General features: G+C 41.5%; 1 protein-coding gene across 4 annotated transcripts in view; it reads left to right on the forward strand.

Annotated features, from left to right (window-relative positions):
• The window catches only part of LOC132900337 (NLR family CARD domain-containing protein 3-like), a 100,188-nt gene that overhangs the window by 55,887 nt on the left and 19,582 nt on the right, over positions 1-24,719 (forward strand). For 2 of the 4 annotated variants that reach the window (XM_060942367.1, XM_060942370.1), the window contains exons 3-6: positions 22,712-22,828; positions 23,223-23,339; positions 23,631-23,748; positions 23,908-23,951. In XM_060942367.1, coding sequence (XP_060798350.1) covers positions 22,712-22,828; positions 23,223-23,339; positions 23,631-23,748; positions 23,908-23,951 — 396 coding nt within the window. Of the gene's footprint in view, positions 1-17,923; positions 18,055-18,330; positions 18,474-22,711; positions 22,829-23,222; positions 23,340-23,630; positions 23,749-23,897; positions 23,952-24,719 lie in introns of those variants that run through there. The other 2 variants (XM_060942368.1, XM_060942369.1) reach the window with 2 other exon arrangements.

The raw sequence follows: 24,719 nt of genomic DNA on the forward strand, positions 1-24,719 counted from the left end.
AGTTTTTACAAAAAGACACCCACATCCACTTGTTCTGACCCACTGGAGGTAGCGTCACAGTGCTGTTAGCCAATCAGAGGTAACACGTTTACTGATTGCTGTTAGCCAATCAGAGGTAACACGTTTACATGTCATGAATATTAATGAGTAAGAGCTGAAATCCTGTCGTTCTCCCGCCACCCACTCCTCCACCAAACTAGAACAGCCTGAAACAGGAGAACCACACCATGTTTTTCACCAAAACCGGCTCACAGGGCATTCATTCATACTAGAGACCACCGCACAATTAATGAAAAGACGATGCAAGGGGACCTTTAAAACAAATTATGTCCAAGCAAATACAACCCCGATTCCAAAAAAAGTTGGGACAAAGTACAAATTGTAAATAAAAACGGAATGCAATAATTTACAAATCTCAAAAACTGATATTGTATTCACAATAGAACATAGACAACATATCAAATGTCGAAAGTGAGACATTTTGAAATTTCATGCCAAGTGTAGCAACCCTTGGATCCCAAAGAGAGTCTCGACTGATGCTCAAGGTGTATTTTATTTTACTTGCAGCAAAGTCAGTCCAACATCACCCATAGCACCGTGAAAACTATATCATGGTATACAAAACAGCAAACAAACAGCAAATCACCATACCGTTCTCACAGGTACAACATTTCTTAATTGAGACATCAATATTAAAACAAAGGCATTCACATTTGGTTCCAACACTTGATACAAAGTTACAAAAACTTCAAACAAAACATACCTCACTGCGCTCACCAAGGATGCAACATATAATCATTTCTCTTCTGTTGTAAAACAGGCGTCAAAATATCCTTTTCTTTTGCAGTGAAGCTTGAGTGGTGAAGCATGGACATCAAGCCTTCCTAGCTCAAGCTCAAACAAAGCAGCTTCTTAATTGATCACACCTGGTTGCTACCTTTACAGGTCTCCCTCTTGTGGAGCTACGGTGTCACTTAAAGGACAAACAGCACCCCAAGTCCATACAAATCCACACACATACAATACTCACTCAACCTCATAGCCCAACCATTCTAAAGCACAAACAGAAATTTAATTAAATCTTATATTCGTAAATAACAAAATACAAATGAACACACATTTATGTAAGTTTTACTCAAGAGAATAACAAAACACTTACAAGGACTAGTGTGGTCCTTTACACTCCCACCAATCATGTCATGTTGCCACAAATCACACATGATTCTCAAATTCCAAAGGACCAAATCACCACACCAATATGTGCAAATAAGTATAAAACATGTTCACAAAATACAGTAAGCTATGTATATTCCAACCATTTGTATGGTACGTGTTTGTGTGTATGTATGTGTGTACACTCTTTGTAACTATTCACTCTCAAGTAACAGAACCAGCTTTTGTATTGGTCTTTCTATGATGGAGGATCTAGATGGAGAACTAGTTTTAATTGACCTCTGGGCCCCTAGTTGCACTTTAACTCTTCGCACCAAGCCATCACTATCAACAGTCGTTTCCACCACTCGTCCTAACTGCCACTGGTTCCTTGGAAGGGTTTCCTCTTTGACAATGACCACATCATTCACTTTCAGATTGCGTCGGGGGACATGCCACTTCTGCCTTACGGAGATATTAGACAGGTACTCCCTTTTCAATCGGCTCCAGAACTGCTCAATCAGATACTGAATCCTGCGCCATCTTTTGGTGCCATATACATCCTCTTTTACAAATTTCCCAGGAGGTGGAAGAGCCAACTTTGATTTCATTAGAATAAGATGGTTAGGTGTTAAAGGCTCAAGAGAGTTAGGGTCATTTATTCCGTCTGTGCTCAGAGGGCGGCTGTTGACAATAGCCATAGCCTCATAGAACAATGCTCTCAGAGAGGTATCATCAAGCCTACCTGCACTTTGGGCCAATGTAACATTCAGGACATTTCGAATGGTGCGTATTTGACGCTCCCAAACCCCACCAGCATGGCTTGCTGAGGGAGCGTTGAACACAAATTCACACTGCTTCTCAGCCAGGAAATTTTCCAGGGCCTGGTTGTTGCACTGTTTGAATGATTCTCTTAATTCATTCTTGGCACCTATGAAATTTCTGCCCTGATCACTGTGGAGTTGGCGCACAGCTCCTCTTAGACTGATGAAACACCGAAGAGCATTGATGAATGAATCCGTGGACAGGTCTTCCAACATCTCTATATGCACAGCTCGGGAATAAAGACAGGCAAGTATCAAGCCATACCTCTTATGCTCCTTGCGACTTCTTTTAATGATAAATGGGCCAAAACAGTCCATACCACAATTTGTGAATGGAGCAGATTCTTCAACATGTTCTTTGGGCAGCTCAGCCATCCGTGGTTCTTCAACAGGACGCCTCAGCTTCCTGCACGGCACACACTTGTGAATGAGCTTAGAGACCAACTTGCTGCAACCAAGGATCCAGAATCCATTTACTCTGAGCTCCATTTGAGTTTGACTTCTGCCCTGATGGCATACTTTAGAGCAGGGGTGTCAAACCTGATCCATAAAGGGCCTTGTGGCTGCAGGTTTTCATTCCAGCCATGCAGCAGCACACCTGACTTGGCTCATTCAATCAACTGAACTGTCTTCACAAAGTCAAATACTTGCAGCCACACCCACCCTTGATTAAAGGGTGGGTGTGTCAGTTGATTGAATAAGCCAAATCAGGGTGCTGCTGCATGGCTGGAATGAAAACCTGCAGCCACATGGCCCTTTATGGATCAGGTTTGACACCCCTGCTTTAGAGTGATAATGTGACAGAATGAGCTGTGTAATGTGACCCTTATTGGGCAAGATGATTGGGTGACTAAACTCTTCACTGAGAGCTGCATGTTTCAGTCTCCCACCAACACGGAGTATGCCCTCCTTCAAGATTGGGTCGAACCTAAAGAGGGGACTGGAACTTGGGAGACTGTGCCCCATTTCAAGTGCTTTGATCTCCTGGCTGAATGACTGCTGTTGGACAAGGCTAATCAAGACTTTGACTGCACCTTCACGTTCTTTGACAGTCACCACATCTGAGAGACACTTTTGTACAGAGGTAAGTCTTTTAATTCTTCCCACTACCTTTAGGAGTGTTGTCCAAGATGAAATTCTAGACAGGCGCTCGAGCATGTCTGTGCACTTGCTCATCTTTAATGTAAACACTTGGACAGCCTTCACCTCTGGATCGCCAACCATGAGATTGTTTGATGCACAGGGTTCAAATTGAAACTCTTCTTTCCACAAGAACTCAGGGCCAGATAGCCAGTTATTTAATGGAATCTCCGATGCTCCAAGCCCCCTAGAGGCGTGATCCGCTGGGTTCTCTGCAGTATCAACATAATGCCATTGGTTTGGGTTAGTATTCTGCCTTATTGACTGGACACGATTTGCAACGAACACATGAAATCTCCGTGCCTCATTATTAATGTATGCTAGAGTGACTTTAGAATCTGTCCAGAAGAACTCATCATCAATGTTCATGTTCAATTCTAATTTCAGCAAGACACTCAGTCGAGCTGCAAGCACAGCAGCTGAAAGTTCCAGACAAGGAATACTGATGACCTTTGAAGGAGCAACCCCAGCCTTGGCCATGACAAGGCTGCAGTGGACTTTGTTGTGGTCATTTTTATATCGAAGGTAAGAGCATGCACCATATCCCACAGTACTAGCATCTGAAAAGTGGTGCAGTTCTATACTCACGATCTTGCCAAAGTGTGGTGGATAATAACATCTAGAAATTGAAACTTCTCTCAGCCTTTCAAGGCCAGTTTTCCATTCCTCCCACCGTGGGCGCAAATCATCAGGAAGTGGATCATCCCATTGGACACTCCTGCGACACAGCTCCTGAAGAATACACTTTCCACTCAGAATAAATGGGGCCACAAACCCCATAGGGTCATACAAAGAGGCAACTACTGACAGAATGCCACGACGAGTGTCAGGCTTGTCCTTCATATTTACATTGAAAGTGAAGTGGTCACTTTGGACTGACCACTGAAGACCCAAAGCGTGTTCCAACAAGGCAGAATCTTGACTGAGATCCAGGCATTCAACACCTGCTGCCCTCTCAGATGGATCCACACAACTGAGAACTTCTCTCTCATTTGAATTGAATTTGTGGAGCCTTAAACCCCCTTTTTTGCATAACTGCTGGGCTTCAATGATCAATTCAGAGGCCTCCTTGATTGAGGGAACACTCAACAGCCCATCATCAACATAAAAACTGTTTGTGACAAAGGCAGCTGCGGAAGGATAGTCAGACTCGTACTGTTGCACCAAATACTTCAAGCCGAAGTTGGCGCAGCCTGGGGAAGACGCAGCGCCAAAAATATGGACAGCCATCTGGTATTCTTTGGGCTCATGTTCAAGGTCTCCATGCTCCCACCATAGAAACCTCAAATAACTACGGTTCTCAGGTGTAACAAAGAATTGGTGGAACATCCTTTCAATGTCGCAGATGATGGCGACAGCTTCCTTTCTGAAGCGGCAGAGAACTCCCACCAAGGAGTTAATGAGATCTGGACCAGTCAGTAAGGTGTCATTAAGGGAAATGCCATGAAATTTAGCTGAGCAATCGAAGACCACCCTTAGCTTGCCAGGTTTCTTAGGATGGTATACCCCATGATGAGGTATAAACCAACAGACCTCTTCAACTACTGCCTCTGGAACCGGCTCTGCATAGTCATTGCTGATCACTTCCTCCATAAAGACCTTGTAATGATCATGGAATTGCTGATTGGCTTTTAATTTCCTTTTCAAATGCTGAAGACGAATTATGGCCAGTTTATTATTTGGCAATAGAGGAGGGCTTTGGCCTTTAAACGGAAGAGGCATCTCTAAATGACCATCTGGTCTCTGTCGTATTGTTTTACTAAGGTGCTGAATGAAGTGCACATCATCTTGTGAAACAAGTTTGCTTTCAGAATTTCTGTCACTGAAGTCCAACTCCAGAACTCTCAGAATATCTGCAGGAGATGGCACAGCAATCTCCCTCACTAGAACTCTGTACACGAACCTCTGGCTTCCTTGTCTGTCCAGATGTGGATTTGCACCTATGATGCTCCACCCCAGCTCAGTCCTCTGCACGAATGGCTCATTTTCATGCCCAATGATGACCTCTAAAGGCGCCAGAGCTAAAGGACAATCATAGCCTATCAACAGGCCCACATCACAGTCTTGAAGTGATGGCAACTCGTGTGCCAGATGTTTAAGATGAGACCATTGCAATGCTGTAAATTTAGTTGGTATACAAGATTTGTCAACAGGAATAAAGTCACGTGTATATGCTCGCTGTAACAGAATATGATTGTCATTGTGGAAGCTTCTAACTTGCAGGCCAACCACACTTTGACTGGGGATAACTGTATTTACAGCAGTCATTGTGCTGAGTTTCAATTGCAATGGTTGAGTGACTACATTCAGCTCTCTGACAAGATCTTCCAGGACAAAGGTTGAATCACTGTGTATCAAGAAGAGCATATGTAAGAATTTCTTTTTTAGGTTCATTCACAGATGACAGGTAAACAGGAACAATACTTGAAGTAGCAGATGCCTCTCTAATGACGGCATGGGAGTTAACTTTATGGATATCTTGAATTACTTGCCCCTCTGTTGAAGTGGAATCTTTCACCGTAGTTTCTCCAGGTTTTCTCCTTCTCTCATCATGCAAACAGGTTGGATGGCGGCGGCCACACACCCCACAGATATGTCTTGTCCTGTAGTCTTTTATGATATGACCTTTACACAAACATCCAAAGCAAAGATGATTCTGATGTACAAATGTCTGTTTATCTGCCATGGACTTTGCAGCAAAGACTGGACACTTGGCTACGCCATGTGATTCTTCTTTGCAGATGAAGCAAGGCAACCTGAGTCTTGAAAATGATACACGTTCTGAGACCTTTGTGTAATCTTTTGATTGGGCACTTGTGCTAAGAGCCTTTGCTCTTTTAGATGGCTTCTCTTCCGGGGTTCTAGAATTCAGAAAGAAGGGAGAGGCTATGGGATTACAGGCTATTCGTGCCTCTTTTAACACAAACTCTGAAGTGATTGAAAGCTGGATATTCCCCTGATGTATCAAGCTCTTCTACAGTAATTCTGCTCCATTTGCGCACAATCCAATCTGGCAGTTTTTTTCAGAAGTTTATGATTTTCCTCAGTCATTCAGAATGGCCAGTCCTTTAACATGGGGCATTGCTTCTACACAACTTTTTAAGAAATCTGCAAACTCCCTTAACGCAGAAGAATCATTTGAATTAATCTTAGGCCATTTCATAAGTTTGTCTCTGAATGCTTTCTGTACAACAAATGGATTTCCATAGCGTTCCTCTAAAACTGCCCAGGCACCCTCATATGCATCTTCAGAACTCTGGTAGAAGAACCCTTCTACTGCTTTACGTGCATCTCCTGTCAGGTAGCCTTTTAAGTAAAGAATCTTTTCACTGGCAGGAATAGGTTTTCTACCAATTAAGGTTAGAAAAGACATTTTAAAGTCAACAAACTTCAGAGGATCACCAGAGAAGACAGCTGGTTCAGGAACAGGAAGGCGATTTAAACTTAATGAACTTGCAATTGCGTCAGCCAATGTGGTTGTTAAACTATGAGATGGTGTGTGCAACACTGTGGCTCCTACACTCAGATGTTGATTTGAATTCATAAGTGTAGTGGTTTTAGCAGGGCCTAATTCATGGCACTCCCTCACTTCATTTTCCACTCCACCTTCAAATTTGTCATATATCCGAGCCCGAGCTGCAGCCATCTTGACATCCATATCTGCTTGCATAATTTTCAGCCTTGATTTCTCCTCCTCTAGTTTCAACTCAACTTCAGCTTGCTTTTGCCTCATTTGTACCATCACCTGTGACTCATGAAGTTTCCAATCACTTTCCAACTTAATGAGTTTACTCTGTTGAGCTTGTATCTCCTGCATAGACTTTACTTGCTCCAATTTAGCTGCAAGATCTGCTTCTGCAACTGCTCGCTTACTGGAAGCCTTAGAATTGGCTACAGACATGTCATCCAATCCTTCAGTCCCTTCTGAGATGACACTTTCAGTGTTTGTTCCACCAAAGATGGATTTGTATTCATCTCTGTTTAAAATCACTCTCACTCTTTGCTTTTCAACCTCTGCTTTAAAGGTATCACGGGCAACACCCATTTCCATTCGTTTACTCACTATCACATATTTCTGTGGTCAGTGTATTACAAGCATCCATTTTCCGCACAATGTCTTGAGTGTTAGTTGAACTGCGCTGCAGTGGCTCATAATTCTGATGTACACGATCATATCCACTTTGAATGTACTCATTTATCTTATTAAGATCCTCCTTTGAACAGAATTGCTTTAGGCTTTTCCTACATTCTTTTGCTATCCCTTTCCAGGATTCATAAGATTTTAAGAATGCCCTTACATGCTTTTTAGCTTGATCTTCACGCATCTGTTTGCCTCCGTCAGTGAGTTGCCTTTCACGAGTACCAGAGACTACTTCTTGTGTGCGAGCTGAATTTTCTTCTCCTGCTGGAGGTTCTTCAGAGAGGTCTCTCTCACCAGTGGATTTACCCTTTTCTTCAGTCACTGACATTCTGGACTTAAAACTGTGTGATTGCAGTTATCTTTTTATGTGATAAAACTGAAATGGGCTTATTAATTTGTGTTCTATTACACCAATCCCTTTTAAGCATTAAAGGAAAAAAAAAAAACAATAGTCCCAACACAAATCATTAGGCTACTACTTAAACTGCATTCAATATGGGCCTGAGCTGGCTTGTGTTAACCTCAAAATGTAAACAAGGCTTCTCTTTACCATGTAATTTGAAACACTCAAATAAAAATTTAAAACATTCAAATAAAACCATTAAACATTCACTTTACTTTTCCATTTTAAGCGTTTTAGATAGCCATGTCTTCTCAAACATTTAACTCAAAACTTCATTCATAACCAAAAAGTCACTGTACCCATGGATGAAGGACTATGCCAAAAAGGTTCAGTTCATCTGGAATTGTCTCTTCATAAAATTCTCTCACCACATCTGCAGTCTCTGTTTAAGATGGTAACACAGGAGGTCTTGTCTTCCGCAATGAAACCGGCAGGAACGACCCGGCAGGAACGACCCAGCAGACGACCCAGATGTAGCGCTGAGTTTTCACTGTAGCAACCCTTGGATCCCAAAGAGAGTCTCGACTGATGCTCAAGGTGTATTTTATTTTACTTGCAGCAAAGTCAGTCCAACATCACCCATAGCACCGTGAAAACTATATCATGGTATACAAAACAGCAAACAAACAGCAAATCACCATACCGTTCTCACAGGTACAACATTTCTTAATTGAGACATCAATATTAAAACAAAGGCATTCACATTTGGTTCCAACACTTGATACAAAGTTACAAAAACTTCAAACAAAACATACCTCACTGCGCTCACCAAGGATGCAACATATAATCATTTCTCTTCTGTTGTAAAACAGGCGTCAAAATATCCTTCTTTTGCAGTGAAGCTTGAGTGGTGAAGCATGGACATCAAGCCTTCCTAGCTCAAGCTCAAACAAAGCAGCTTCTTAATTGATCACACCTGGTTGCTACCTTTACAGGTCTCCCTCTTGTGGAGCTACGGTGTCACTTAAAGGACAAACAGCACCCCAAGTCCATACAAATCCACACACATACAATACTCACTCAACCTCATAGCCCAACCATTCTAAAGCACAAACAGAAATTTAATTAAATCTTATATTCGTAAATAACATAAAATACAAATGAAAAACACATTTATGTAAGTTTTACTCAAGAGAATAACAAAACACTTACAAGGACTAGTGTGGTCCTTTACACCAATTATTGGCTCATTTGAAATTTCATGACAGCAACACATCTCAAAAAAGTTGGGACAGGGGCAATAAGAGGCTGGAAAAGTTAAAGGTACAAAAAAGGAACAGCTGGAGGACCAAATTGCAACTCATTAGGTCAATTGGCAATAGGTCATTAACATGACTGGGTATAAAAAGAGCATCTTGGAGTGGCAGCGGCTCTCAGAAGTAAAGATGGGAAGAGGATCACCGATCCCCCTAATTCTGTGCCGACAAATAGTGGAGCAATATCAGAAAGGAGTTCGACAGTGTAAAATTGCAAAGAGTTTGAACATATCATGATCTACAGTGCATATCATCATCAAAAGATTCAGAGAATCAGGAAGAATCTCTGTGCGTAAGGGTCAAGGCCAGAAAACCATACTGGGTGCCCGTGATCTTCGGGCCCTTAGACGGCACTGCATCACATACAGGCATGCTTCTGTATTGGAAATCACAAAATGGGCTCAGGAATATTTCCAGAGAACGTTATCTGTGAACACGATTCACCGTGCCATCCGCCGTCGCCAGCTAAAACTCTATAGTTCAAAGAAGAAGCCGTATCTAAACATGATCCAGAAGCGCAGACGTCTTCTCTGGGCAAAGGCTCATTTAAAATGGACTGTGGCAAAGTGGAAAACTGTTCTGTGGTCAGACGAATCAAAATCTGAAGTTCTTTATGGAAATCAGGGACGCCGTGTCATTCGGACTAAAGAGGAGAAGGACGACCCAAGTTGTTATCAGCGCTCAGTTCAGAAGCCTGCATCTCTGATGGTATGGGGTTGCATTAGTGCGTGTGGCATGGGCAGCTTACACATCTGGAAAGACACCATCAATGCTGAAAGGTATATCCAGGTTCTAGAGCAACATATGCTCCCATCCAGACGACGTCTCTTTCAGGGAAGGCCTTGCATTTTCCAACATGACCAAGGGAGTAACTCTGATTTTGACATTGGTGGGGACACAAAAGTGATCCAAGGCAGAGCTTCCGAAAGGCTACCACAATGTAAATTTATCAACTCTATTGCAACTACTGTAAACACATACACACTACCAGTAATACATGACGAGGCCTCTTAGAAAACCAGCCTTGACATGAAGCTCTGATTTTAAAGCCACATGGGTGAAGCATTGTTATTCAGATCAACATCACACTAACAAACATTTGCCACAGTGGGGCTGAATCTCATGACTGACATATCCATCATTAACCTCACCTGCAAATTTCCAACCTCTCTTTCCGCTTCTCCATCTCCTCCTCTATCTCCTCCAGCTGTGGATTCCCCTCCTCTACCTCCTCCATCCTCTCCTTCAGCCTCTGCTCCTCTTTCTCTTCCTGCCTCTCTTCCTCTACCTTCTCTGCACTGTCTTTCATCTCCTCGAGCCTCTCTGCTGTCTGTCACCTTCCAAAAATATGTTGATGCATGACATACACTACCGTTCAAAAGTTTGGGGTCACCTTGAAATGTCCTTATTTTTGAAAGAAAAGCACTGTTCTTTTCAATGAAGATAATTTTAAACTAATCAGAAATCCACTCTATACATTGCTAATGTGGTAAATGACTATTCTAGCTGCAAATGTCTGGTTTTTGGTGCAATATCTCCATAGGTGTATAGAGGCCCATTTCCAGCAACTATCACTCCAGTGTTCTAATGGTACAATGTGTTTGCTCATTGCCTCAGAAGGCTAATGGATGATTAGAAAACCCTTGTACAATCATGTTAGCACAGCTGAAAACAGTTGAGCTCTTTAGAGAAGCTATAAAACTGACCTTCCTTTGAGCAGATTGAGTTTCTGGAGCATCACATTTGTGGGGTCGATTAAATGCTCAAAATGGCCAGAAAAATGTCTTGACTATATTTTCTATTCATTTTACAACTTATGGTGGGAAATAAAAGTGTGACTTTTCATGGAAAACACAAAATTGTCTGGGTGACCCCAAACTTTTGAACGGTAGTGTATGAACAGATTAGGGATAGAATGACTGTAGAGTTTCATGGTAAGGTTGTAGCCTCAGCAAAAAGGGCTAGCCAAAAAGGACAAAATTATTACATAGACCAGTGGTTCTCAAACTTTTTTCACCAAGTACCATCTCAGAAAATACTTGGCTCTCCAAGTACCACCATAATGACCAACATTAAAATACAGTAGCGTAGTAGGTCTAAGTATTCATTAAAAACAAGGCAGAGGTTTTATTTAACAAGTATATTTAATAATGTTGGCCACTGTAACATTACGCACAGTACTTTGAACAGTAACACTGTGTTTAAATATAGGAAAATAAAACACTGTCCTTAAATAATGAATCAAATAAAATTAATTGCACATAAAAGTGAAATAAACATTGTACTAAAATAAATATTAAAAGACAGTTCTTAAAGATTAAATGAAAATGTACTTAAGTTAAATAACTGTACTGTACTTAAATGTTAAGTAAAAAAAAGTACTGTACTTGATGTACTTGAAAAAAATCAAAACAGGCTATGCATAGCTGCAGTTCTTGCCGTTTCTTAACTCCAGTGACTGCTTTCTGAAACAGAAACACACACCCACAAACAGAGGAAGAATAAGATTAAGAATAAAACAAAAGTGAGGAAAAGCATTAAGAATAACAGCTTATAATGTTAAATATACACAGACTATTGACTGATTGACTACTGATTGACAGCTTACTGAGCTTAATGTGATGGGTGTGCATGCCTCTGTGAACACAGTCCTGCAACGTCTGGGTCTGTTCTTAATGCGCTCAATCAGTGTCTTTTTAACATCGTCAGCCATGTCGTTTATTCTCCTTGACACGGTGTCATTTGAAAGCGGCACCAAGTTTAACTCTCTGGCAGCTTTCTCTCCACACATGATACGTGTCATCTCTTTGGCTAATGGCAAACACAGCAGTTCCCCGATTGTGTGCGGCTTACCGGCTCTGGCGATCAGGAGGCTGGCACGATATGAAGCTTCCTGTGCTTTGGCTACAGGTGTACCATAGGACAGAATGGTGGACTTGGACTGCTTCAGTTCATCACGTTTTCGTAAAAAAAAAAAAATCCATTGGTTTGTCCTTTAGTGCTGTGTGTTTGGTTGTAAGATGCCGTTTGAGATGCGATGGTTTCATGGACTCATTGCTCAGAACGTCCCCGCATACAACACACTGCGGCCTGGGCAGCTCCTCTGTCCCGCTCCAGATGAATCCCAGTTTTATGTATTTTTCGTCAGACTTCCTCCTCACTGGTTTCTGCCGTTTGCTAGCAGTTCTGGGGCTGGTTTTGCCACTGTCGTTAGCATCTGCACTCGGCTCACACACGTCCTCTTCAGTTCTCCCTCTCTCCTGATCCACGCTCCCATTCGCGGATTTAAGCCACGACAGTAATTTTGTCGTACTCGTCATAATTAGCAAAGCCACCTCCACCTTTTCCCATCACAGCCGAGTCTACCAACGGCGGATAACCGTCTGTCAGCGGAACCGGCGGGAATGCGTACGTACGCTACGTATGGCTACCCAGAAGCACTTGCAAACTTTTTAAAATTATTAACTTAATTTGTATCTCCTTTCATTTTCTTGTTATCGGTTGATAAGATATTTTCATCCATTCGGATATTATGGATAGTATTTCACATTTTATTTTTTAAATTTTATTTTATTTATATTTAATGAAGTGATTCTTTGGCGGTGGCTGGCGAGGGCCTTTCTGTGTGGAGTTTGCATGTTCTCCCCGTGTCCGCGTGGGTTTCCTCCGGGTGCTCCGGTTTCCCCCACAGTCCAAAGACATGCAGGTTAGGTTAACTGGTGACTCTAAATTGAGCGTAGGTGTGAATGTGAGTGTGAATGGTTGTCTGTGTCTATGTGTCAGCCCTGTGATGACCTGGCGACTTGTACAGGGTGTACCCCGCCTTTCGCCCGTAGTCAGCTGGGATAGGATCCAGCTCGCCTTCGACCCTGTTGAAGGATAAAGCGGCTAGAGATAATGAGATGAGATGAGAAATTCTTTGGCGTACCACTAGAATGGAGCCCGCGTACCACAGTTTGAGAATCTCTGACATAGACTATAATTTATTCCCCACAAAAACATAATATCACATGATCTTCTAGAATCTGATGATTTATTACTTTTACACCACACAATTCCTAATTTGTGTTTAAGCAGTCGTTCTGTCTCTTCCACAGAAATACATGAAAATAAGAATTAAAAACTTTAAGCATTTTTAGCATTAAATATATATATATATATATATATATATATATATATATATATATATATATATATATATATATATATTTTTTTTTTTTTTTTTTTTTTTTTTTTTTTTTAAATTCAATATCTGTATTGTTTGACATTGGGGGGTGTCTCAATTCACTGACTGCCTTATTGAGACACTCATAAATAGGTGCTACTGGTGGCATTTTCTATTCTGTAATTAAGCTCAAATTTAGTTAAAATGATATTTGGATATATAATTTAGTGATTGCCTATTATAGCATGATTATGATTACATTAGTATTGCATTTGTAGTATACCCCCCATTTATGTCTTTTTGTTGCCTGTTTCTCTGTTCGTAACGTGTGTTATGATTTTCACTGCAGATGTGCTTGTGACTTCTTTTATGTTCATGCTGCAGTTACCAATATTCGTCTGTAGGTGGCAGTAAAGGACCATGGATTTGTTGTATCTAGCCTAGCCTAGTAGTAGTAGAAAGAGGTCTCTGTAAAACGCTGAACGCAGCAGACTCAGCAGAAGACTCAGTGGCTGTCACGCTGTTGATTCTGAAATGCAAGTCGCACATCTGCATGGCCATGCAGTAGCCTACATCTGACTACTTACATTCTGTAAAACCGTTAGGTCTATAAATTTAACATTCATTCATTGAGGATATTATCTAACACCAAGTTAAATTGCTCCAGTATTCCTTTTCTCTGCAGCTATTCAGTAGCCTAGCTCTGATGCGTCCTGTCACGTTGCTAAACCTGCCTAAGGAGCCGCAGCAATACTTTTATGAAGGGTTTCCATACATCAAAAGGATTTTGTTGAGTTTTTAAAGCTCGACGGAAACCCTGCACTTACTTTCTTGACTTTGAAGAAGAATGTACGAATGTTTCGTTTTTTGGAGGGGGGGCCGTCATCCATGATACTCAAGTCAGCATGCGAGTCGTAGGGCAAGAATGCATGGACATCGAAGTCCAGCTCAATTTGTAGGCTGACGGAGAGTGGGGGGTGCGTGGGGTAGGTCAGGTGTGCACGTGTGAGATATGGGGGGTTGATGGGCGGGTAGTCACGGCTGCTGTGGGAAGTGTGCTGCTTTAACAGCAGATGGAGTGACAGCTGGGATAGCCAACCATGTAAGTTAGCGAGAAACAGGTAGCTAATCAGAGAATGATATCTACGTTAGAGGGGGGATTATTAGCAGTGTCATACATTTAACCCTTTGTGTGCCATATAATCATTGCTCAGGTTAGGACATCGGTTTTATTGATCGTGATTACACAGTAGCGGCTGAATATTGGTAGGAACACGTCCCTAGCGTCCCTACCCAAAATTACGCCTTAGAACATGACAATGCCAAACCACATACTGCATCAATTACAGCATCATGGCTGCGTAGAAGAAGGGTCCGGGTACTGAACTGGCCAGCCTGCAGTCCAGATCTTTCACCCATAGAAAACATTTGGCGCATCATAAAACGGAAGATACGACAAAAAAAGACCTAAGACAGTTGAGCAACTAGAATCCTACATTAGACAAGAATGGGTTAACATTCCTCTCCCTAAACTTGAGCAACTTGTCTCCTCAGTCCCCAGACGTTTACAGACTGTTGTAAAGAGAAAAGGGGATGTCTCACAGTGGGAAACATGGCCTTGTCCCAACTTTTTTGAGATGTGTTGTTGTCATGAAATTTTAAATCACCTAATTTTTCTCTTTAAATGATACATTTTCTCAGTTTAAACATTTGATATGTCATCTATGTTCTATTCTGAATAAAATATGGAATTTTGAAACTTCCACATCATTGCATTCCGTTTTTATTTACAATTTGTACTTTGTCCCAACTTTTTTGAAATCGGGGTTGTAAAAAATAAATCAAATCTCAAACAGGCAGAAAAAAAAGAATGAAAAAGACAGGACGGAACAAAAGGAGAGGGAAAAAGAATGAAAAGGGGAATAATATAATTTCAAAGCAAATATTCCCAATCAAGTTAAAAGAAAGAAATTCAAGAATAAATCATTTTTATCCGCTCTATCCCTGACCTGAGGTTTGGATCAGCGCCGTTCTGCAGGAGCACTTTAAGGCACCGCAGTCCTTTTTCTGATTCCTTCCCTGCAGCCAGATGCACCGTGGCCACGCCTTCATTGAGCAGCAGGTTGGGTTCTGCACCTCTCTGCAGTAAATCCTCCACCGTCCTGTTACACCACAGAAGGAGACAGAGAAAAACAAGCAAGGGTTCACATAGGGCTGTGCGATATATCGAATATACTCGATATATCGCTGAAAATTCTGTGTGCGATACATAAAATTATTATATCGTAACTAGCAAGTATTTTATGGTCATCTTCCGACTTGCGTTTGTTGTGTTTGTTTAAACCCTTTTCTGGTGGTTTTCTCCCTGTCCCTCAGGCAGTAACGCGAGAGGCTGCCTAAGGGGAAAGAAAACAAAAACGTCACGTACTCGCCAACCAATCCCGGGCGACATCTCGGTGCTGAAAGGAACTTCCGGGAAGATTTTCTAGTTTCGGTTGTGTTGCCAGATTGGGCGGTTTTAAGTGCGTTTTGGCGGGTTTTGAACATATTTTGGGCTGGAAAACGTCAGCAGTATCTGGCAGCACTGCCGGCGGGAAGATTTCCTAGTTCCGGTTTACAGCGCTGACTCAGTTCGTGCAGTCGCTGGTGCTGCATAGGCTACCGTGTAAGCTCTGTCAATTTCAGCGACAAATTAAAAATGGAAGCGGACGAATTGGTTCCTAAAAGAACTAGTAAGGGGTCAGTCATCTGGCATTTTTTGGATATCGCGAGGAGGACGTGGAACAGCAAATGCCAGTTTGTAAAGTGTGCAAAAAAACCTGTCATCACAAAAGGCAGCAGCGCTACAAATATGTTCCATAAACTCACCCGGTACAGTATGAAGAGTCTCTTAAACTCCGAACTACTTGCCCACGAGCTAAAACCCCCCACAAGCTAAACAAATGACCCCAGCGGCCTCGTTCTCCAAAGCCCCCCATATGAGGAACTGAGTCAGAGATGGAGAGCTATAACGGATGCAATCACTCACTTCATTGCCGAAGACATGATCCCAATTAGTATAGTGGAAAAACCAGGCTTCCAGAAATTACTAAACACACTCAATCCCAAATATGAGTTGCCTGGTCGCAGACATTTTACAGAGAAGGCAGTACCGGAATTCTACACATCTGAGAGGCAGAGCCAGAAAACATTCAGTTCAAAAGTGTGCAAAGAGAAAAATGATGTTTTGCAGATCTCTCTCTTCTCTCCCTCAATCTCTCTCTCTCTATTGTGAATGTTCCAGTGGTTCTCAGTAGTCAGGTTAATAGCTTGGAGATCTATTTTTTAAAATAATTTAATGAATGAGCACTTTTCTTATTTAGGCTAAATGTCTTTCTCAGTGTTGAGCTTGCACTTTATTTGTTTGAGCTCTGAGCAGCTCTGTATTGTGTTGCCCCTTTGTTGCAATTTTCAAGATTGTTTTTGCAGTTTGTGCCTCATCTTTGTTGAATAAAAATAGTCTTATTTCAATTCAATTGTGATTAATCACAAACATGAAAATGTAAAATGTGTTGTTGAAAACCACCTGTAAAGTTAACCAAGAATGTTATTTAATCTGCAGGGATTGTAGTGAAAACAGTAAAGAGTAAAAGTTAGATTTCATGGGGTCCTTTAGAGGAGATTTAAATATATCGAGATATATATCGCATACCGTGAAATGGAGAAAATGTATCGGGATATTCATTTTTTCCCATATCGCACAGCCCTATATTAATTCGATTCGAATGAACATTCTTCCCAAATTTACTTATCTTTTTCAGTGCATTCCTGCATTTATTCCCAAATCATTTTTTCACAAATTAAACTGTTATTTCATCCTTTGTATGGAATTACAAATCACCGTGTATAGCGAGAAGCGTGCTACAACATCCAAAGTGTCTTGGTGGTATGGCAGCACCAGACTTTCAAGCCTATTATTGGGCTTCCAATATACGTGCAATAGTACACTGGTTGTATGAGGATCCAGGTGCTGATGCACCTTGATGGTATGTCTTAGAGGCCCTGTCTTGTCAACCCTCCTCTTTGCCAGCCTTGGTCTACTCCTCTACCCCGACCCCTCATCAAACATTTCCAAAAATACGGTTGTCAGAGCAACTTTAAGGGTCTGGACTCAGATGGGCCGTCGTTTTGGATGGATGTCTTTTTCTCTTTTTATTCATTCTAACCACAATTGTACACCATCCTTAATAGACAAATCATTTTTGAACTGGCAGAAATTGGGCATTGGGTCTTTTAATGACCTTTACTCTGATGGGGTTTTCTCCTCTTTTGGTCAGCTGTGTAAGAAATTTAACGTCCCCAAAGTTTACACAGGGAGCGGCATGGTGGTGTAGTGCTTAATGCTGTTGCCTCACAGCAAGAAGGTCCGGGTTCGGGCCCCGTGGCCGGCGAGGGCCTTTCTGTGCGGAGTTTGCATGTTCTCCCCGTGTCCGCGTGGGTTTCCTCCGGGTGCTCCGGTTTCTCCCACAGTCCAAAGACATGCAGATTAGGTTAACTGGTGACTCTAAATTGAGCGTAGGTGTGAATGTGAGTGTGAATGGTTGTCTGTGTCTATGTCAGCCCTGTGATGACCTGGCGACTTGTCCAGGGTGTACCCCGCCTTTCGCCTGTAGTCAGCTGGGATAGGCTCCAGCTCGCCTGCGACCCTGTAGAACAGGATAAAGCAGCTACAGATAATGAGATGAGATGAGATTTATTTTCCTGCCAATCTTCTGTTCCACACTCCAGTCCAGTAGGTGGCGGTAATGCACCTTTAAGCTGGCATGCCAACCACCATTCAACACAGAAGAAGATGAAGTTGTTTTCCAGAAGTGAAAGTGTTTCTCTTTCAGCCTCGACGGCATTTCGTTGCTGCTGGAAAAATAAAGAAAAAACTGCAACAGCAGGTCGAAACGGGGACATTAATGTCCCCCAGCATGGAGTGCTGAGTAAAAGTAAGTGCTGTGTTGGAGAGAAATGTGGTTGTATTTGACTGAGCTCGTGTAAAAACAGCAGTAAAACTGCGGAACTGAAATCCTCTTCCCTGTAAAGCTGCTGTTTATCGGCTGTGTGTTCTATATTCGAGTTTCTCTCTTCCCTTTCTCATCTATTAAACACTCAGAGAGTTTGGGGGAGTTTAGCTGGAAAACATTTTATTTCCAGCTCGGCATTTCCTGTTTATTCTGATGGTTTTTCAGCTGGAACTGCATGTTTGTTTTTGTCTTTTCTAGGAGTGAAATTCCTTCCAGCAGAAGAGATCCGCGTCTTCAGGAATCAGCAGTGAGTCCATGAGCTGTGTGTCCATACACTAATATTCAAAAATGGAGAGCCGGGATCTGGACACAGATAATGTGACCCCACCCTCAGAAAACCGGTAAACTGCCATGTTGTAATATTTTAGTCATTAACTGTTCTTATCTGAAATATGGAGTGAGTAGATATGAGAAGAATAACTGAACACAAATTTATCCTCCGAATGAAAAGTTCTCAGTCACCACTTTAAACATTCAGATTCTGTTCACTGTCAGTAAAATGATGTTCTTATAAAATAATAAAGCAGTTAAACAGTAAAGAGTAGGTATGAGCCGATACACTAAAGCCACGATACGAGTCGTATCCCAAAACAGGCTTCACAGGACCAGACTGATGAGATGGAGAAAGATTATTTGAAAGTAAATTTCCTTTACAAAGGGAACCCACGGCGAAAAATAAACAGAGGAGAGAAATATTACATATTTTGCACGAATGCATTTTGACTGCGCTGTATTGTCACACTGTGTTGCATAAATCAGTGCCTTTAAAATTCTTTTTTTTTTTTAATATTCACGCTCACTTAAGGGCGCAACCATATTTCCATTTTGTTGGCGGTGTCAGAGGTCAACATGACGTAGAATCATCGATAGGTTTCCTGTATCTTGATTGGCTCGCTGCTCCTGACACTGCGATGTTGCCGGATGAACAAAACCTTGTTGAAAATTTTTTTTTGTTGGGTGCCATATCAAAAGACATCGGCGACCAGTTGCCTAGTGTAGAACAAGTGGAACAGTTCTTGGGTCGATTTTTGGGACCACTGCTTGATTTGGTCCATCAACGTCAGCCGTTGTTTTCCTGATGATCTTTTTCCAGGGACTTTTCCAGAGAGTGCCAGGTGTTCTAGTTTTCCTTTTCGGATGATATGCCCAAGGAATTTTATTTGTCTATCCCGAATTATTGCAAGCAGTTTTCGTTGGTATTCTGCTTCTTGAAGAACTTCGACATTGGATTTCCTCGCAGTCCAAGGAATTTTGAGCATTCTACACAGGAACCACATCTCAACTGCTTCTAGTCGACTCAGGTCTGCCTTGCGCAACGTCCAAGACTCGGCACCATACAACAGAATGGGCCAGATGTAGCACTGAAGAACTCGTAGATGGGTGTTAATCGAGATTTTCATGTTGCAAAGAACACTCTTCATTGAAGAAAAGGCCTGTTTTGCCTGTGCTATCCTGGACTTTATTTCCTTTGTAGGTTTTGCGTCGTCTGTAATGATTGAGCCAAGGTATTTAAACTGCTGTACTTGTTTGAGTTGTACTCCGTTCACAGTGATTTTACAATTCTTGGGTTGTTGTCTGGAAAGGACCATGCATTCGGTTTTATCTGTATTTATAGCCAAGCCATATTCTGTACTTTCTTTTACTAGACAATCCACTAGCCTCTGTAGCTTTTCTTCTGATGTCGCAATTAAAACCGTGTCATCAGCATACCTAATGTTTGTGATGTTTACACCTCCAATTATCAAGCCTTCTAGGTCGTCAAGAGGATGGAGGGTCTGCTCGCTGTAGAGGTTGTAAAAGTCTGGTGACTGTTCACATCCCTGTCGCACTCCTCGTTTGATTTTCACCCATTCACTGAGAGAGTTGTTCTGACGGATCGCGGCTGTTTGATGGAAGTATAAGGACTGAATTATTCTTAAATCTTTGTCAAAAATGTCCAGGTCAGATAGCAACATCATGAGTTTGTCATGTTGTACACGATCGAAAGCCTTGACATTGTCGACAAAACACAGGTAAAGATCTTGATTTACCTCTAAAGCCCTTTCCCCAAGCATCCTCAAAATAAAGATGGCGTTCTTTGTACCTCTATCAGGCATAAAGCCATACTGACAGTTAGCAATTTCTGGGTGAATCTGGCGTCTTGCGCGAAGAATTAGTACTTGAAGGAGTATCTTGACCTGGTGGCTCATTAGTGCGATGGTTCGAAATTTTTCGCATTCTGTAGCTCCAAATTTCTTGGGTATTGCAAAGAAAATTGATCTTAGGAGATCTTCAGGAAACTCCCCTGAGTCATAGATGTTGTTCATAAAACCGTGCAGGAAATCAACTGCATCATCCTCTAAGAGCTTCACGAGTTCAATTGGTAACTCATCTGGTCCGACAGCTTTTCCATTTGGAATCCGGTAAATAGCGTTCTTAATCTCTTCTCTTGTAATCGGTGGTCCTGTCAGTTCGCCTTGAAAAGTGATGGGCTCATCACCTCAGGTGTTATCACCATACAGCTCTTGAATGTATTCTGTCCATCTAGCTAGCTGTGCTTCTTCTTCAAGCAAAAGTTGGCCTTGTTTTGACTTAATGCCTCCAGTCTTGAACGTGCTCTTTTTTGATTTTCCTGTTGCTTCTCGAATGTGTTGATGGGCGTCTTTCGAACTAGAGTTGAATTCTTTTTCAATTTTCTCACATTTTGCATTGTAGTACTCTTCGGATGCAGCATTACACATTTGTTTGACTTCTTTATTGAGGCTCTGGTACTGTTCACTGCCTTTCGTCGTTCGTCCATTTTCTCAAGGATCTCTTCTGTCATCCATCCCTTATGTAGTTGTCTTGGTTTCTCTGGGATGTATTTATCTCTGATCGCGGTGAGAGTATCTTTGTATTGTTCCCAAGACTCATTCACACTGCTTCGGTCAATCAACTTTAGAGATTGACGAGCTTCCTTCCTGATTTTGTCTTTGAGTTCACTGCTTATATTTCCATAGTTGTAGACCTTTCATTTCTGACCTTTTTTTCGCTGTTGAAGCCGGACCCGAAGTGTCGCAATCACAGGATTGTGATCGCGATCACAATCAGCTCCTGGGTATGCACGTGATTGTGTGACCGAGTTCCTGAACCTTCTGTTGATGGTGATAAAATCTATTTGGTTTCGAGCTTGGTCACCTGGCTGCTTCCAAGTATATAAGCGTCTTGGTGGGTTTTGGAACCAAGTATTTGTGATAATCAGGTCGTTGCATTCACACCAATCCTTGAGCCATTCTCCGCGTTCGTTAACTTCGCCGAGACCATGTGGGCCAACTGCCGATTGTGATCTCTGATTTCCCACTTTGACATTGAAATCACCCATTACAACATTTACAATTGAAAAATAGCAGGGTGCAAAACCTGTGGTTGCAAAAATAATCACTGTGATAATACGGGAAAGTGTTTTTTCTGTGTTCCATTTCTGGCAACCAAGTGACGTAAACGACTTGCTAAACAGTGGCTACACAACTTGAACAGGTCACACTTTAGAAACTCTCCTTTGGCAGAAATTCTGTTTGTGAGGACCATTTTGAGTCCGATTGCTTTGAAAGGAATCTTCAGGCCGAGCTCTTGGGCTACGCAGGTCACGTTCGACTCAAACTCGATGCTGTGCCAACAATATTCCAACACCGTCTACGGAAAAGGGGTTCAGGCCGTGCAAGCCGATGAGCTGGAATAGTACAGCCGTTCAAAGAGAATGTATATATTTTGGCACTGCCTAAAAGCAGAGCTCCAGATGAGTGTAAAATGTGTTAGTAAATAATCCCATGTGATTTTTATTTTTCAAGCAAATTAAAAACCCATCTGTCTTCTGTAAATAAAGAGACCAATTGAATTGTGCGGTGCTCCACGCTTCACCTGCTATAAACTCTCACTCAGCTTCGAGCTGTCACAAGCCTATATTTAGACCATATACACTATTGTGGCACACTGCATGTCTACATCTGCATTAACACGCGCAATAAATAAATAAATCGGCTCGTCCATACTGCTGACTTGAAGATGACTCTTTTTCATCTGACTAAATCCAGGCTCACAAGTATGTTTACATCGCCTGCACTTAACTTCCGCTACCTGGCCATCAGCGACTTGACGTCATATTGGTTGCCCATGTGCAATAAAACTTGACATGTTTTGGACCTTTAAGCACTTAAAGCTACTTATGATTGCTAATCAGGTAGCTGCACGTGTGTGTGTGTGTGTGTGTGTGTGTGTGTGTGTGTGTGTGTGTGTGTGTGTGTGTGTGTGTGTTATTATAATTTGTGCTTGTAATATCGATATCGATCATGTTTAAATGCTGTACCGGTCCCCTTTAACATAGAAAGATTGTTTGATGGTAAATTGTGCTTTAAATGATTAAAATCCCAAATTAGTGTCGTCACATATGCTACTCCCTCTGCTGCTGCTGCCGCCGAGTGTGTAAGAAGAGGTGGAGGTCATAATGAATATTGAACAGAAATATGGTGAAATATGATATGATACAAATTCATCTCGCCAATATTTTGTGTCGGAATTCTGTGTAAGAAAAACTGTCTCATGTCCACTCTATAATGCTGTACAGTAAAGTCCAGATGAAGAGATCAGACTCACCAGAACCCAGCTGTGTCTCCATGAAGAGCGATGAGTCTATGGATGTTCCCTGGAACTTTAAAACTGGAAACCCGTCACCTGGACACAGGTAACATCCCATAATTCTCAGAGTTAAAGTCACTGCAGAGTGAAAGGCCGTGTTACACATTCCTTTATCCAGTTCAGATCATTAGCAGAATTTTGATATTTATCAGTTTGTTATACTTTAATTAGGCCATAATCCTGCTACAGTACTTTCAGTAAACATTTTAGAGTAATTAATATCAATAACTGTGCAGTTCAGTGTTTCACAGTGTCACGTACATCATCAGGAAGTAAATTCATCTGGATGTGGCAATAAAAGTCAGAGTAATGGTGAACAAAATCACTTAAACAATAAAGACTCATTCCACTGTTCACTGTTGGTCAAATTAAGTCAAAATAACAAATCATTCAAAAAGTGTAAATGGTTTATTTAATGGCGTGTCTATAATGCTGTACAGTGAAGTCCAGATGAAGAGATCAGACTCACCAGAACCCAGCTGTGTCTCCATGAAGAGCGATGAGTCTATGGATGTTCCCTGGAACTTTAAAACTGGAAACCCGTCACCTGGACACAGGTAACATCCCATAATTCTCGGAGTTAAAGTCACAGTAATGGATGTGCTCCACTGTCATTAGCAGCTGTTTTGATGTTTATTATAGTTCCTTGGTCTTTAGTGATGCTACAATGCTTTCAGTAAATGCTTTAGAGGAAATAGTGTAAACATTTATTCAGGTGAAAATGTCTTATGGCTAATGTTTTGAATGCTAAAGCCAGAAATGGTAATCTAAGCAAAAAGAACTGAACCAGCTGAAATTCTGATCTCTTATCTCCTTCATCTTTGGATCTCAAACCCAAATGTCTTCAGTGTAAAGCAAAAACAAAAGAGCTGGCCTTGCTGTTCCAGTACTTTTGGAGGGGCCTGTCGGAAGAAGGAAAAAAAAACTAGAAGCCTAAAATTAAAACAGGGACAGATTTTTCTCCAGGTACACAATGCTGCTGTATTTAGTTCTGTGTTCTCTAAATAATTATTCACTTGCTCCATTTATTGCAGTAAAATTGGGACTAAATCTGAGACTCCAGTATTAAAGGGATTAAAGTTGTTGTCTTTAACAGCTACTAATTTTGTTCTCAGTGTTTTACAGAAGGCAGGAGACAGAAGAGAAAAGATCTTCATCACAGATACAGGGTAAGATCAAACCCAACAACATGACCGTGACACTGACGCTCTGGTATTCTAAACCTCTCTGCTGTTATTATCTACAGGATTAGATTATAGAAAACATCACTGAGCTCTATATAAAATCTGGAGAGCTCATAGGCTCGTCAGGGTGAAGCCAGCTGGCCGCCATCTTACCACTCCCATCACGGAGCGGAACTGTCATTTAGACGACTGGAAGCTCCACAAAATTGGACGAGTTATTTATGTAGTCGGTGAGAAAAATGAGAAGAAAAATGCCTACATGTGCAGCAATGAACTGTCCAAATCGTCAGGTCAAAGGTTGTGGACGGACATTTCACCTGTGAGTATTGATGGCTAGCGTGTAATCAGTTTTACACGTGTGTCACAGCGCCGTTTGCGTGGACCCCCTATAGGAAGAGAGGGGAAAAACTGTCTGATCGTCTTGTCTGTTTTTGTTGAAAATCTGACATTGATATCTGGGATGAACACTGTGACTGTGTCAGATTATCGATGCAAATGTTCCTGACTAGAAAATTTTTTCAAGGTTGGCAGGTATGTAAATATAAAATCTTTTATATAAATATATGGATGTTGGTGTTGACATAAATGAGGAGGTAATTCTACTGTTTGTAAACAAATCAATTGATGTTTAACCTGCGTCAGAAAATCTTTTTGTTCCACTTTTGAAGTATTTTCGTAAATCACATTTTGTTAGTCATTCGTTGTTGTTGTTTGTATTAATTTCTAGTTTTGTCGTTTACCAATAAATGCGTT

This window comes from Neoarius graeffei, chromosome 16 (assembly GCF_027579695.1).
Source record: "Neoarius graeffei isolate fNeoGra1 chromosome 16, fNeoGra1.pri, whole genome shotgun sequence".
NCBI classification, from domain to species: domain Eukaryota; kingdom Metazoa; phylum Chordata; class Actinopteri; order Siluriformes; family Ariidae; genus Neoarius; species Neoarius graeffei.